At 51.2% G+C, this 13,207-nt stretch overlaps 1 protein-coding gene across 2 annotated transcripts in view; it reads right to left on the reverse strand.

The window, feature by feature from the left end:
* LOC128087678 (protein CEPU-1) overlaps positions 1–13,207 on the reverse strand; it is a 307,830-nt gene that overhangs the window by 246,297 nt on the left and 48,326 nt on the right. The window contains exons 1-2 of one of the 2 annotated variants that reach the window (XM_052697521.1): positions 5,774–5,851; positions 4,661–4,729 (exon numbers count right to left, since the gene is read on the reverse strand). In XM_052697521.1, coding sequence (XP_052553481.1) covers positions 4,661–4,679 — 19 coding nt within the window. In that variant the 5' untranslated portion in view covers positions 4,680–4,729; positions 5,774–5,851. Of the gene's footprint in view, positions 1–4,660; positions 4,730–5,773; positions 5,852–13,207 lie in introns of those variants that run through there. The other variant, XM_052697522.1, reaches the window with a different exon arrangement.

Here is a 13,207-nt window from a genome sequence, read left to right on the forward strand (position 1 = left end):
CAAAGAGAGAGGGGAGGGAGGAATCGTTTGGGTAAAGTTTCTGCACAAATTTATTTTTTATCCCCAATCTGAAGGGCAAAATTACAGCACATCACCTAAAAGTCTGCATGCCTTATTTTTTCCCCCCCCTCCCCCCTGCAGTTTTGGAAGGAAACCTCCAAGTGGCTCCAACAGGAGCGCAGTGACCTTGCTGAGCAGCACTGCATAATTTTTAATAGACATCTCTTGCTGGAACTGACACAGTCCCAGGTGTGGCTTTATTTCACTCCCATTTTTTCCAGAGGGAAATGCCCCGTTTCGTTCTGTTTTTCTTTTTTCCATCATCCCTCTATATGCATACCTATAATTACGATATGCATTACAATAGCATTCACAAGCTGCTGATAAGATCCCAACTCCGTTGCGCGCGGCGCTGCGTGCACACCTCTCAAATGCAATCCCCTCCCTTCAGCTGCTGGAGTCAAAATAGAGAAAGCGGAGAGAAGTGTTGAGACAAGAGCAAATTACTCATTTTATGGAGGGAAAGAAAGCAAAGCTGGGAAAGGCAAAGTCATCGCCTGAGGTCAGGAAGGGAATCCCCACTGGTGCCAAGGCTGAAGCTCTCCCCGTTGCCAACATGGGGTTCCCACCACTGCCCTGCCACAGGTGCCATCAGTGCCAAGGGTGCCTTAGGGGGATGCTCCCACACCAGAGCACGGCACAGCTCGGAGACCACGAGTAATGCAACAACACCAGTTTCCCTGCTGAAGGGTGATGGAAAGTCACACAGCCCTCCCAGCCCCATTGAGGCTCTGTGGCACCTCGCACACTCGGAGCCAGACAGACGAGCGCTGTGCCCAGCTTCACTCCTTTAATTACACCTCCTACGGGCAGGAAAGATAAGCCCAAATGGAGTGACTGCATGGAGGGAGGAAGCCTATAAGTTATTCATAAGTTCAGGCTCAAGCTCCTCTCTTGCTTTCACTCCATGACACCTTCAAAACATATTATTCATCTATTTTTTCCTCCTCTGGGAAGAGAGATGGTAATTGTAGTAAATACATCACTGCCAAGCCATCCCTGCAGCCTGCACGGCGCTGGGTCGGGATCGAAGGCAGCGGGGTGCATGGGGATGGCCGGGCTCTGTGAAGGACATCCTGCCTCTGACAGCACAGCCATGGGGTGAGCCCCCAGCAGCCCCACAGCACGGGCTGCACACCTCCACGCTGCTGCAAAGCAAAGCCAATGGGCCCAACCTCCTCCATTCCACTGTGGACTGAAATCCTGCAGCCCCCATCTAGAACTGGGAACACAGCAGCGGAACCCAAGGGTTTCCCTGCAGCTCCATCCAGCCCAGCAGAACTCAGTGGGGGACTGTGCTGGATGGCTACCAGAAATATGGCTGGATTTGGCTTTTTTTAGGTCGTCCTATGTAGAGACGTGAGCTCAATGACCCCCGTGTTTCCCTTCCAATTCTGCACTGCCATGATTTGCTTGGGTTGCTGCATCACAGCCCAATGGAATTTAGACACAGCAATGAGCAAAGCACGCTGCAGAGCGAGCACAGCAGGACAGCCCCACTCCTGGCTTACAGAACACCACGATCACCAGCTGCACAGAGCCTCTGCAACGAGAGCCACAGCACAGAGGTTTGTTTGCCCTCTCGAGGCTGTTCCAGGCAGAATAAAGCTCCTCACGCTACCACCAACCGAAGCAGCAATCCTCCAGCTCGAGAGGTTGGTTTTGCTGAACGCAGCGACGCAGATCCCTCATTGCAGCCCTGTTGCACTGCTCACCACACAGCGTTTGCTGCGCTCTGGTGCAGAAATAACCCTGACAGCATCATCCGTGGTCACAGCAGAGGGGGGAGAGCAGAGGCACTGCCATACGGTGCCTCGGAGAAGAGACAGAGCACGGTTTTATTTGTCCTAATTCCCTGGGAGGTCATTTACTGCAGTGCCCCTGGCTCTTCCCCAGCCCTTTCCAGCACATTTGATTCTTGTGAGTTTTCTTAATCTCATCTCCTTCATTGGTTATTGCTCCTTCAGTGCTGAACTCAGCAAGATCGTTTCTGTTTGGAGAAAGATTAGCACTGAGTACATTAAACACAGTAATGCCATGTGCTAACAGGGCAGTGGGCCACCACCCCGCCCCAGTGCCCAGAACAGCCTCCAGCTGGGGCTGCTCGTTCAGGGCACATTGCTTTAAATTTGAACTACATGCTGAGGGACAACGTGATCTTCATGGTAGGAGAAGCAAAAAGAAAGGGCAAATGGATGGAGAAAGGGCTGGGTCGAGGTGTGCACGCAGACATGGGATGGCTGCTGACAGACCCAACAGTCTGCTCTGCCCTGGTGTCAGTCCCTGAGCATCACAGGGATGCACACCACACACCTAAGGACCACTCAGCTGCATGATGTGGAGAACAAGGCTCTCCCTGTTCCAAGCGAGATGCAACACAAGTGAAACAACGGGGTTGGACCTGGCAAGTGAGCAAGAATCTGCTCACCTCTTCATTTGCTCCTTCCCCCAGACAAACCACATTCCTTATCCCCAGCATTTACAGTGATGGTTTTCCCACACGTCTCTTATCACAGCTCAGAAGGCTGTTTACCCACAGATTACAAGCAGGCAATAAGCCCACCCAGGGAAGAGGCACGGCTGCATGGGCCAAAGCTCTGCAAACAGATGGCTCGAGGAGATAGAGGGCGTTTGCTACTGCGCGAACGCACCCGTTCTTGAGGGTGACCCAAACATAAACACATCTCTGTGTAACTTGGTCTTTTTTCCTCATTTTGCTCCCTCCAGGGCTTGGAGAGAGAGCACAGACTCAGGATCTGCTGAGCACGCAGGGGAACAGAGGAGCCCGCAATCACCTTCGTGTCCCAACACCTGAAGAGCTGGAATCCCATCCCACCCCCAGTAGGGGAAATGCAGGTAAGGCAGCCCCACGAGGAGCAGCACCCATTTTGCCAACAAACCCACTGCCTTCAGAAATCCATATTTGCAATTTGAGCATGTCCAGACACCCCAAAAAAACAGCACTCCCTGCGTACTCCCCCTCCCCACCACCCAGCACTGCTGGAAAAATCAAACGTAGTAGAAAAAAGGGAAGGAAAAAAATAAAAAGAAATAGAAGCAGCTCTTGTCAGGAGCACAGGAGTACAAGGAAGTAATTTTTCTCGCCCCGTTGCAGTTGGACGGCGTTGTTTACGTCTGCGTGAGACGCTGCATCCTTTCTTCTCCACCGTGCAGCTGGAGCATCAGCAAATTGGAGAGGGGAGACACAGGGGGAAGGCAATAGCGACTGAAATTGGATCCTATTGAATTTTCAATAGGACACCAAAATATATACATATTTCAGCATGAGAGTGTATGGATATCCAAGTCAACGGAGGAATCCGTGAATAGCTGGTTCTGAATAATTACAGTGGGGGGAAATCATTGGAATAATTAGCAGTTGCTACCAGAACATTCAGGGAAATGAAATACCGAGTGGTGTTTATTAAACAGCACTTTATTTTCGGTTTAGGGCTGTTGGGAAGAAATTAGGTGGCAAATACACAGTGGCACTGAATGATTGGGAAAGCCTGGGATCATTAAGATCATTCAAGCCGCATTGCCCATCCCCTCCATTTCTGCCCATCCCCTCCATTTCTGCCCATCCCCTCCATTTCTGCCCATCCCCTCCATTCCTGGCCATCTTTATGCCTTTCCTTGGGGTTTCTTCCCCTCCTTTTTGCACTGATACCCTTGCAAAGATGACACGCAGCCCAGCCAGCACCCCACAGCCTCAAATGCTGCCTGGCCTGGGCTAAGCTTTCTTCTGCCTTTGACAAGAGCAGAAGCCACATAAAATTACTGCTCAGCAAAAGGAAAGAACAGCAGAGAGACTGAGTGCTACCAACAAGCACGAGCCTTGCAGCAGCAGAGGGCTGGCTGGGAAAGCAGCAGGAAGGGCACACAACCCATATATGAGAAGCAGGTGGACTCTACATTTAGGAAGGAATACCACTTTTTTCAGCCTCGTGGACATTTTTTGCCACAGTACTGAGTAAAATAGGGCAGGGAAAGAAGAAGAAAAAAATAAAAGGATCAAAGAATGCACGAGGTTTAGAAACGCACAGTCCCAGCCTGGGGGAGGTCAGCCCTCCATCCCCACCGCCGCCAAGCTGAGGTGTAATGAGCACGTGGAGCAATGCAAAGAGAAGGCAGAAAGCAGGGCAGCACATCCCCACCTGCCCCCATCCACCCTCCCAGCACGGCACGAAGCAACCCGACATGGATCAGCAGAGGAAAGAGAGATGAAGTTTTAAGGGAGGTAGGAGCGCCTGTGTGTATGCGCATGGCTTAGATAACTCAAAAGATTTCACACTGTATTTCACATGATTCACGTTGCTAAGCTTCTCCCTTCGAAATGCAAGAGACGAGCAGAAATAAGGCAGGTCAAAAGCCTCATAAGCCTGAAACATCTCCGGGTTTGCAAAATCACTTTCGGAAGCTTCCCGTTCTGGATTGAGCAAGGTTACCCAATGCCAGCCAGATAAAACTGCACTCCCAACAACCCATCACAGGCAGCACTACCACACAAACACAATAAAAACTGCCTTGAAAACTGGGAAAACAGATTGATGCCCTCCAGACACATATAATCTTGTAATCAGAAACAAGTCTGCCCTACCTTGGGGATGTCTTCTCATCGCAGCAATCCTGCGTAGCCAGGAGCATCTGTCAGCCAGCCTGGTCCAGCCTGCAACAGGGAGAGGATGCTCACTCATATAGACTTGAACTGTTGCTTTCTGATGTAGTTACTGGGGCAGCAAGTCAAGCCATTTCAAACCATTTTTGTATATTAAGTTATTATATGCACAGAACCCTCCCCCCTTGACCACTGCACACTCCAGCCCTGAGATGGAAAATGCAACAAATGGGAGTTGGACTCTGTGATCCTGCTAGGACCCTTCTGACTCCTGATATTCACAGAATCATTACGGTTGGAAAAGACCTCTCAGATCCCCCAGTTCAACCCCAAACCACCCCACCGTGCCCACATCCCTCAGTGCCACATCCCCACGGCTCTGAACACCCCAGGGATGGTGACCCCACCGCTCCCTGGGCAGCTGTGTTGATGCATCACCGGTTACATTATTGCAAGAAACTACAGGAAAAAACACAGACTTGCTATTCTGCCGGAATCTGAAGTAATTCTGCAGCTTATTGACATCTATGCCACATCCCTCCGTCCTACCTTATCAAGCCCACACAATTCTAAACCAGTGCAATGCTTTTCCTTTGCGCCACCTCTGCAGTAAGGCTAACTTCCAGTATTAGGAAAACAACACAACAAAGCAAGCATCCAAAACAATAAAAATAAATTAAAACCCCTAGAGCACATCGAGAAGAGTTGTGGCTTCTTTTACTGCATTTTCCAAGGTGCTTTTTAAACACAGAGCAGGGAAGGTACGTAAATACATCAGCTCAACCCCCTCGGGCTCAGGGCAGAGCTCTGCAGGACCACCCCCAGAAGCAGCACAGCCATGCAAACGCCCCAAATGTAGCAGAAGAAAGAGAACTAAAAGCATTTTCCCTACATGAGACCTCACCCACCGATCCAACCCTTCCTTCCTGGCTTTACCCTGTGCCCCTGCTAAGTGCTGCAGTGCTCACTGCAAACACCACAGCCATAGCTAAGCTGTGCAAGCAAGCTGCCATGGGGTGGGGGATTGCTCCCCCAAATCCTCTCCCATTTTGTAAGAACCAGGCCTCCATCTTGCAACAAGAGAAACCAACTCACCCCACTGAAGCAGCTCCTCACATGACTTCAACGCCAAGAAAAAACTCAACTTTCCTCCCAAACAACCCCCAGCTCCTGGTACAGAGCTCCAAGTCTGAGCAGATCCCCTCCTGCTCTCCTTTTATCTGGGCAGAGCTGACCCCCCTCCCCCCAGCCCCTACCAGGTGTGAGGACGAAGCACAGCCCCACAGCCATTGCCACCCAACGAGCCCAATCAGGCACACCTGGTTTGTGATCATCCAGAACAGCTGAACCAAGCTAAGGGGCCGGAGCAGCAGCTAACAGCAGAGCAAGCAAGTCCCTCTTTCCTCCCAGTTTCTATTCCATCACACTGCAGATATGGGTTCCTTCAGCTCCCCAGTGATTCTGCAGCCTCACAGGCACTAGATCATATGTGGCTCCATGCCATTTCTCCTCCAGGTACTCCGACTTGAAAACCCCAAAAACAGAGCTGGGTCTCTGCAGGAGGCAGCTGAATGGCCCCCTCCCCACTGGGATGCCTGCAGAGCCTGCAGCTCAGCCATCAAACACCCAAGCTGGGGCAAGGTACCCCAACTGGACCAAGGCTGGACGGTGCTTCTACCCCAGCAGGCTTCCATAGAACAAGAGCACAGTGCAATGGGACAGCAGGAGAAATTCCTGCTGGAATTTCCTTGGAAATTCCTGCCTCTGTGCACACGCAGCAGCACTGGAGCACGTGGGGAGGACCCTCCACTCCCAGCAAATGCAGGAGCACCACAAACACTGTGTGGAAAAGTGAAAGCCTCCCTGGAGATATGAGACCTTGGGCCCAGGTGCTCAGGCTGCAGTAATTGGGTGACTCATTCCTTAAAGGAAACACAACTTAAAATCTATTGAGCTCCTTAAAGCCCAAAAGCTTCCCCCTTCCTTGGCCCCAGCCCAGCAGCAGCCCTGAGCTGGGTGGGATGGGGCAGTGGGACACACATGGCCTCATCCCACCCCCTCTAACTCAGCCCTGCAGAGCACTTTTTGGTTTTCATGTCTTTCCTGTTTGTATTTGAAATAACAACCGAATGAGGGAAGCAAAAGAGGAACGGGAAGTGGAAAAAGGCTCCAAGAACAAATGGCTTCATTAAAAACTAACGGAGATAAAGGATGCTGAGAAACTCTTTGGTTTGGGGGAGAGAAGGGAGAGAGGTGTGGGGTGGGTCAGAGACAAAGCCTGGTGTTAGACACAGCAACAGGCAACACCTGAAAGGTAAAGGCAGACAAATTAAATGAAGCACAAATGTTTAGCAGTGAGGGTGATTAACCTTTGAAACAAACCACCAATGGCAGTCCTGCATGCAGCACCTCCTGAGATACATAAATCAACCCTCAGCACCTTTTTGGAAGATGTATGTTCTACAAACACGAAATCTGAGGCTCAGGAAAGAGCCATCTAATGACTTTCTGGGGCCTGGTTATGTGATCTAAAAGTCCCCTCTGGCCCTAAATTCATTGCGCTGCTGCAGCTGATCCTGAATTGATCACTGGAAGCAGAAATCCTGCACGGCCCAAAATTTCTTCTCCAAAAGAGCAGCGCTGCACTGCACAGCTGCTGGGGGGTCACCAGCATCCCTGGGGGGGTCACCAGCAATGTGGGCACATAGAGCAGCTGGAGAGATGAAGCTCTGCCCAGTCAAAGCCTGCAAAGCCAAACATGGAACGAACAGAGCCCAACTGCTGCCCCACGTCCCTGCTTTGCTGTTTGCCCACAGGTGCTGAGCCACACAGACAGGTCACCCCGCTCCTCAGCTACAACAAGCAGTAACAGAAAGGAAAACACTCCAGAGCAGTGTAAATGCCACCGTGGGGGTGGCAGCTTTGTGCAAAGGGAGAGATGGCCTGCAGGCACCAGGCTGGAGCACGCTGCAAACAGGGAGCACAGCCACGCAGGGCTGCTTCTCACCTTTGCTGCCCATAAACATCAGCAGACATTTTGCAGCTCCCTTTCCGCCTCAAGACGTTGCCCTTCATTTGCTCTCCTGCACTATTTTGCAGCAAAACTCAACAGTTCAAACTCATATCTTTCCCCTCCAAGGAATTTTCCACCCCCTGTCACCACTGCCCCAGATGCAGATTTGCATCCCCAAAAAGTCCCTTGCAAAACCCAGCGGTGAGGACGCACCGAACGCACCAATGGGGTAAATTAAATGCATCCATCTCTCTGCAGCTCACAATGGCACCATTCTTACCCTGCATACAACTTTCCAACAATCAACTTAATTTATTTCCATAATAAATGGAAAGCCAACTTTTCTTTTAGAGCAGCAATCAGGGCCGAGCGCTGCAGCGCTCTTTGTGTGTGTTGGTGTGTTGGTTTTTTTTGAAGGCAAACTCTATTCAACTCTCTCATTCTCTTTAAATAAAATGATTCCTTTATCTATTATTCATTTGAAATACAGAAGGAGGACACAGGAGACCGTGGAAGTGCACAGTTTGTTTCTGAGCCCTCTCGAATAGGTTTTAAAGCACAGAACTCAGGGTTTGGTAGTTAGGAGCTCGCTGTTTCCATTCCCTTTGCTTTATGATGTTATAATGTGGCCCATCGCTCCAGTGTCCCCATGCAAATGCCAGCTGAGCTGTGCTGTTTGCTTGCTGCCATTCACAGAGGTTGGCTCTCCTACATGCAGCAGTGCAGCACAGGCTTGCAGGGCATCCCTCTGCTTTTCCATATCAAATGAGAAGAGAGCATGGATACAAAACCCCATCAGTTGGGAGTACAACTGCAAGAGAAGGAGGCACCCCCAGCACCCCGGTGAGGTGCTGCATCCCTACACCCAAAGATCCCATCCCATGCAGAGCTCTCCTTTCAGTCCTGGCGGGATTTAAGGGTTTGCCTTCACCTCCCCACATGTATTTCTAAAATAAATGTTAAAAAAAAACAACAAAATACCCAGAGCTCCCATTGCCAATGGAGAGAGGCAGCACCTCCGGAGGGCAATTCATCTCACCCGTCTTTCTGGTAGGAAATAAACGGCCTCTGGAGATGCCTATTTCTGTCCATGGACCAGGAGGGAGCCCGAGGCAACCAACCCCAGCACTGACATCGAACTTTTAGACGCAGAAGTCAGAGCAGATTAATCCAACCCATTATCAAGGCCTTTAATTTTGGCTGCCTTGATTTACGGGTGCTTGCTCAGCACAACCAGCCCTGTGTGGACCCACGCACTGTTTTTTCCCCTTCACTTCTCCCTACTTTGGATGGGACTTTTTACTCTGCCACACCTCCCACAGCATTAGAGATATGAAATAAGAATTATCCTCACTTGGAACTTCCTCTTGGAGCCCAAAAAAATGGGAACGTGCACTTCGATTGTTGCCAGTGTTCTGAACACACCTGGGACACAAAAACACATCATGATCCTCATTTGGTAGATGAGGAAATGGCTGAGTCATGAATAAAGCACAGGGAACCATAAGCTGCTGCTCTGCCTGTGAAATATACCTATATATATATTTATATGTACCTCAACCTCCATGCTGGGTGCAGCCCCAGGGCTCTGCCTGCTGTCAGCATCTCTTCCCAGGAGAATGAGGACTGCATGCAGCTGTGCCACATCTGGATTCACAGACCTGGCTGGTGGCAAGCAAGTGCCCAAGGTCTGGAGGTATGTGCTCTGTTTGGAGGGAGGATCTCAGTCATCCCCTGCCCACCCCACAGGCACCATGGGGCTGGACATGGCTTTCTCACTGCCTTTCAGCAGCAGCTGGCACAGCAATAGCTTCATTCTGCACAGCCCACGTGCCCTTTGTGCTCTCTCTGCAGGATCACAGCAGTGCAAGGCTCGCATCCAGCCCTTCTGTGCAGGACAGAGCAGCCTGGAGCCTATGCAACATCCATCTCACACACCAACCAGGTGCCTCTCAGGGGCTAATTAGGCTCAGACCCCATTCAGTGCTCGTGGGCACATTTCAAGCTGTCTCCCACAGCCTCCATAAGATGAAACTGGCCCTTGGGCCGCTCATCTTTTGTTAACTGCAGCTGTTCCAGAGGTACAATGAAATCTGCTGCTCAACCACATGCCAGCAGGTGGATGCCATCCCTGCCTGCACGTGATGCTGCTCACATTGCAGCATCTCTGCCCTCCGTGCTGCAGCCCTGCAGGTGGGAGCCACTACCTGCAAAAGGGGAAGAGGAGAGCCAAAGGAGCTGCTTCCTGCAGCCTCCTGTCTCATGGACCCTGCCTGACCTGCTCGCTCAGTTGAAAATTACAGGCTAACCTCTCCCCAGCAGGAATACAGCTTTCCTGTTCTCAGCATAATGAAGTGCAGGTCCATAAAGCCAGCTCCTAGCATCACCTTGCAGCCATGCACGCAGAGATCCTCTCAGTGCAGATCTAGGTCAATGTCCAGCAGGCACTGACATTGCATCAGAGAGCTGAACAAAGCGGGCATCTGCTGCGGGGGCAACACAAACTTCCATCTCTCTCCTTTCTTCCATCCCCATCCCATCTCACAGCCAAGACATCGCTGCTCCTCCATCCTGCTTCATCAGCACCCACTGACCCAACGCTGAGCCCCAGCCCTGCCATCGATGCCTGTTGGTGGCCTTTTTGTAAACTTTGCCTGCATAGGTTTCATTAGGCTGCCTTGCAGTCATTACATCAAGTAATGGAAAACATCCATCTCCTTCAGCTCCTCCACAGCAGCCAAAGGAAATTGGTCTGAAGAGCGTTAATCAAGCTATGAAAATCATTGGCAGCTCACATCTTGATGAGGAGAACCCAGCTTGTGTTCAGAGGCACCTGGGGAGGAGCTGTTCTCCCACCACCAGAGCTCACTGCGTGCATGTGGGGATAAATGAAGGCTTTGCTGCTCTCCCAGCCTGTAAATGAGCCCGGCATAGAATCACAGAATCATTCAGGTTGGCAAAGACCTCTAAAATCCCTAAATCCAACCCCAGCCCACTCCACCCTGCCCACTGACCGTGTGCCTCAGTGCCACATCCCCATAGCTCTGAACAGCCCAGGGCTGGGGGTCCCCCCACTCTCTGAATGTCCACAAGCATCACCGCTCCCCAGTTCCTCCACTTTCCATACCTACATGAGTCCCACACTGGAATGAGTGAAGGTCCCAAACCTCCACAAACCTCAACGCAGCACAGAGATGTCAGTGTCCTTAACCATATCAGAGGTTTCAACTCTTAAGGAGGAACAGACTTGAAACCCAGCAGCAGTTTCTGTTCTCACCCCAAACCCACCCTACCAGGACGCGATGTGTGCCGACCCTACAGAATCATTGCTGCCATCCAGGAACCAAAGCGCCTTTCTGTAGCGGTTCCTTCCATGTTATTTTAGCAGCTGCTGTCTTACAGACTGCTGGAGTAAGAGATTAATGCTTTAATTATACCATCTGAAAGCCGGGAGGCTGAGCGTTCCAATGGTATACAGCACTGACTCCTGGCACCGGCGAATCTGGAGGGAGTACGCACTAAAATCGAGCTGGAGTCCAAGTGAGGAATAAAAGTGGAAAACGTAGTAAGACAGTAATCAGAATAATGTGATTTTAATGCTCAATATCTCACAACCAGCTGGGGCTGGAAATTAAAGCTTCGTGCTCGTTGCAAGTGGGAGATCCTGTCTTGCAAAGACTTTCCTGCTCTCATCGTGGCTTTCCCAAGGTTGGGGTTGACAATGCCGGCCCCGCTCCTGTCAGCCTGCACACGAGGAGGCAAATGTCTCTCTCATCTGCTCTGCACTTGGCTTTTCTCCTCCGTTTTCATATCAGAGGGGTTGGAGGCGATAGCAGGTCTGCCTCTCCAGCTTCTATTTTCTCACCGAGCTGTGATCTCGACTGGAACGCGGTGTGCGAGCGACTAATTCCTTCCCCTCAGCTGTGGGGTCTGTCTGTAGCACGTGGGGCTTCTGTGCTCTGCCACTTCCCTTCCTAACGCACAGCTGAGCAGGAGAATGGTGCAAATCAACCTTTTCAGAGCCACATTCATCTTTCCTCAGCGCTTTTCAATCGCGGAGCTTTGCAGCCGGCACAGAGCTGGGGCTGCCCTCGCTTTGCAAGGGATGCTCAGGGGCTGCATCCCCAAGGCCGTGGGCAGGGAAAAACCGAGCGTGGAAACACCCGCACCGTGCTCAGCTGAAACCAGAGCAAATCCTGCCCTCGTAGCCAAACCAGCTCAGACTTCTCAGATTTCCAAGATTTTCTGCACAGAAAGCTGCTCCTATGCCCCAGAGCAGGCTGCTGGGTCTGCCTGCTTGTTTGTTCTGAAGGAGATGCATCGGGAAACACTAAGGAATCAAAGCATCAGCTCTGCACAGATCAGGACTCAGTTTCTGCAATGAAACATCAGGTGTGCACCAGGAGCACAGCCCACAGATCCTCCAGAACACAGCCTTGGGCAGAGCAAACTGACACTAATAATGATCAAAAACTTTGGGCTCGCTCTGACAAAACCACGTCCTCCTAAAAAATAATTAAAAACAAAAGACAATTTTGCCCAATCTATGGACTCTTTTAAACAGGCAGTCCCACAAGCAGCAGAATTAATGAAGCTCGCCTGCCCATGGATTGGGGCTCACACTCAATTCTCAGATGCCTAATGAGGTGCATGCACTGATCTCAGTTTTCCCCCCTCACCAGGGGGACCAACCCATGCTGCCACCTCTCCTCCCACCACTGCTGTCACTGGGGGCTTCTGCCCTTTTGGGCACAACAAAGCATCGTGAGACACGCTCCCAAAAATCACACTGCAAAGCTCAATCTGAGCTGCTGCGTGCTGTCATCACACTCAAACTCTTTGCAAAGTGTGGTGATGCACTGGCACAGGTTGCCGTGCTCCAGAGCTGCAAGGATGTGGTGGCCCTGAGGGACACAGTCAGCAGGTGCAGTGGGAAGGGTTGGACCTGAGGATCTGAGAAGTCTTTTCTAAGCTGAACGATTCTGTGATTCTATTCTTTACATCCCTCTTCAGCGCCGCAGGCAGCAGGGAAGCTGCAGAGGACACCAGAACAATCTGAGACGAGCTGCACTGAAGAGGAGGTGCTGTCTGGACCATGGGGATGCAGACGAGGAGCAGGAGCCCACCAGCTGCTCGTCCTTTATTGTAACGGAGCGGCACAACGGATGCAGAAGTAATTTCCTTGCATGGCTGCCTGCACAGGACGCGGGTGAAGTGAACCGCGCTGCGAGCCAACACGTGTACGGCTGTGCCTGTGTGCTGAACACGCATGCAAACAAGCCTTGCTCCTCCAGAGCCTCCCATCGGCTCGTTGCTGCATCCAAATGAAGAAAATCAGTGTTTACCAATATTTCTACAGCTCGCTGCAGCCAAAATACAAGATTTCTGTTTCGGAGGCCCTGCTAGGATTACAATGCCTCTAGCACTGGTTTTTTGTCAGACTCTGCAAAGGGGAGACCAGAGCAGAGCAGAAACAAGCAAGGCCAGGACGTGCATACCCCAACTGCATCCTGCTA

Source organism: Tympanuchus pallidicinctus, unplaced genomic scaffold (assembly GCF_026119805.1).
Source record: "Tympanuchus pallidicinctus isolate F22 unplaced genomic scaffold, pur_lepc_1.0 scaffold30, whole genome shotgun sequence".
Classification (NCBI taxonomy): Eukaryota; Metazoa; Chordata; class Aves; order Galliformes; family Phasianidae; genus Tympanuchus; species Tympanuchus pallidicinctus.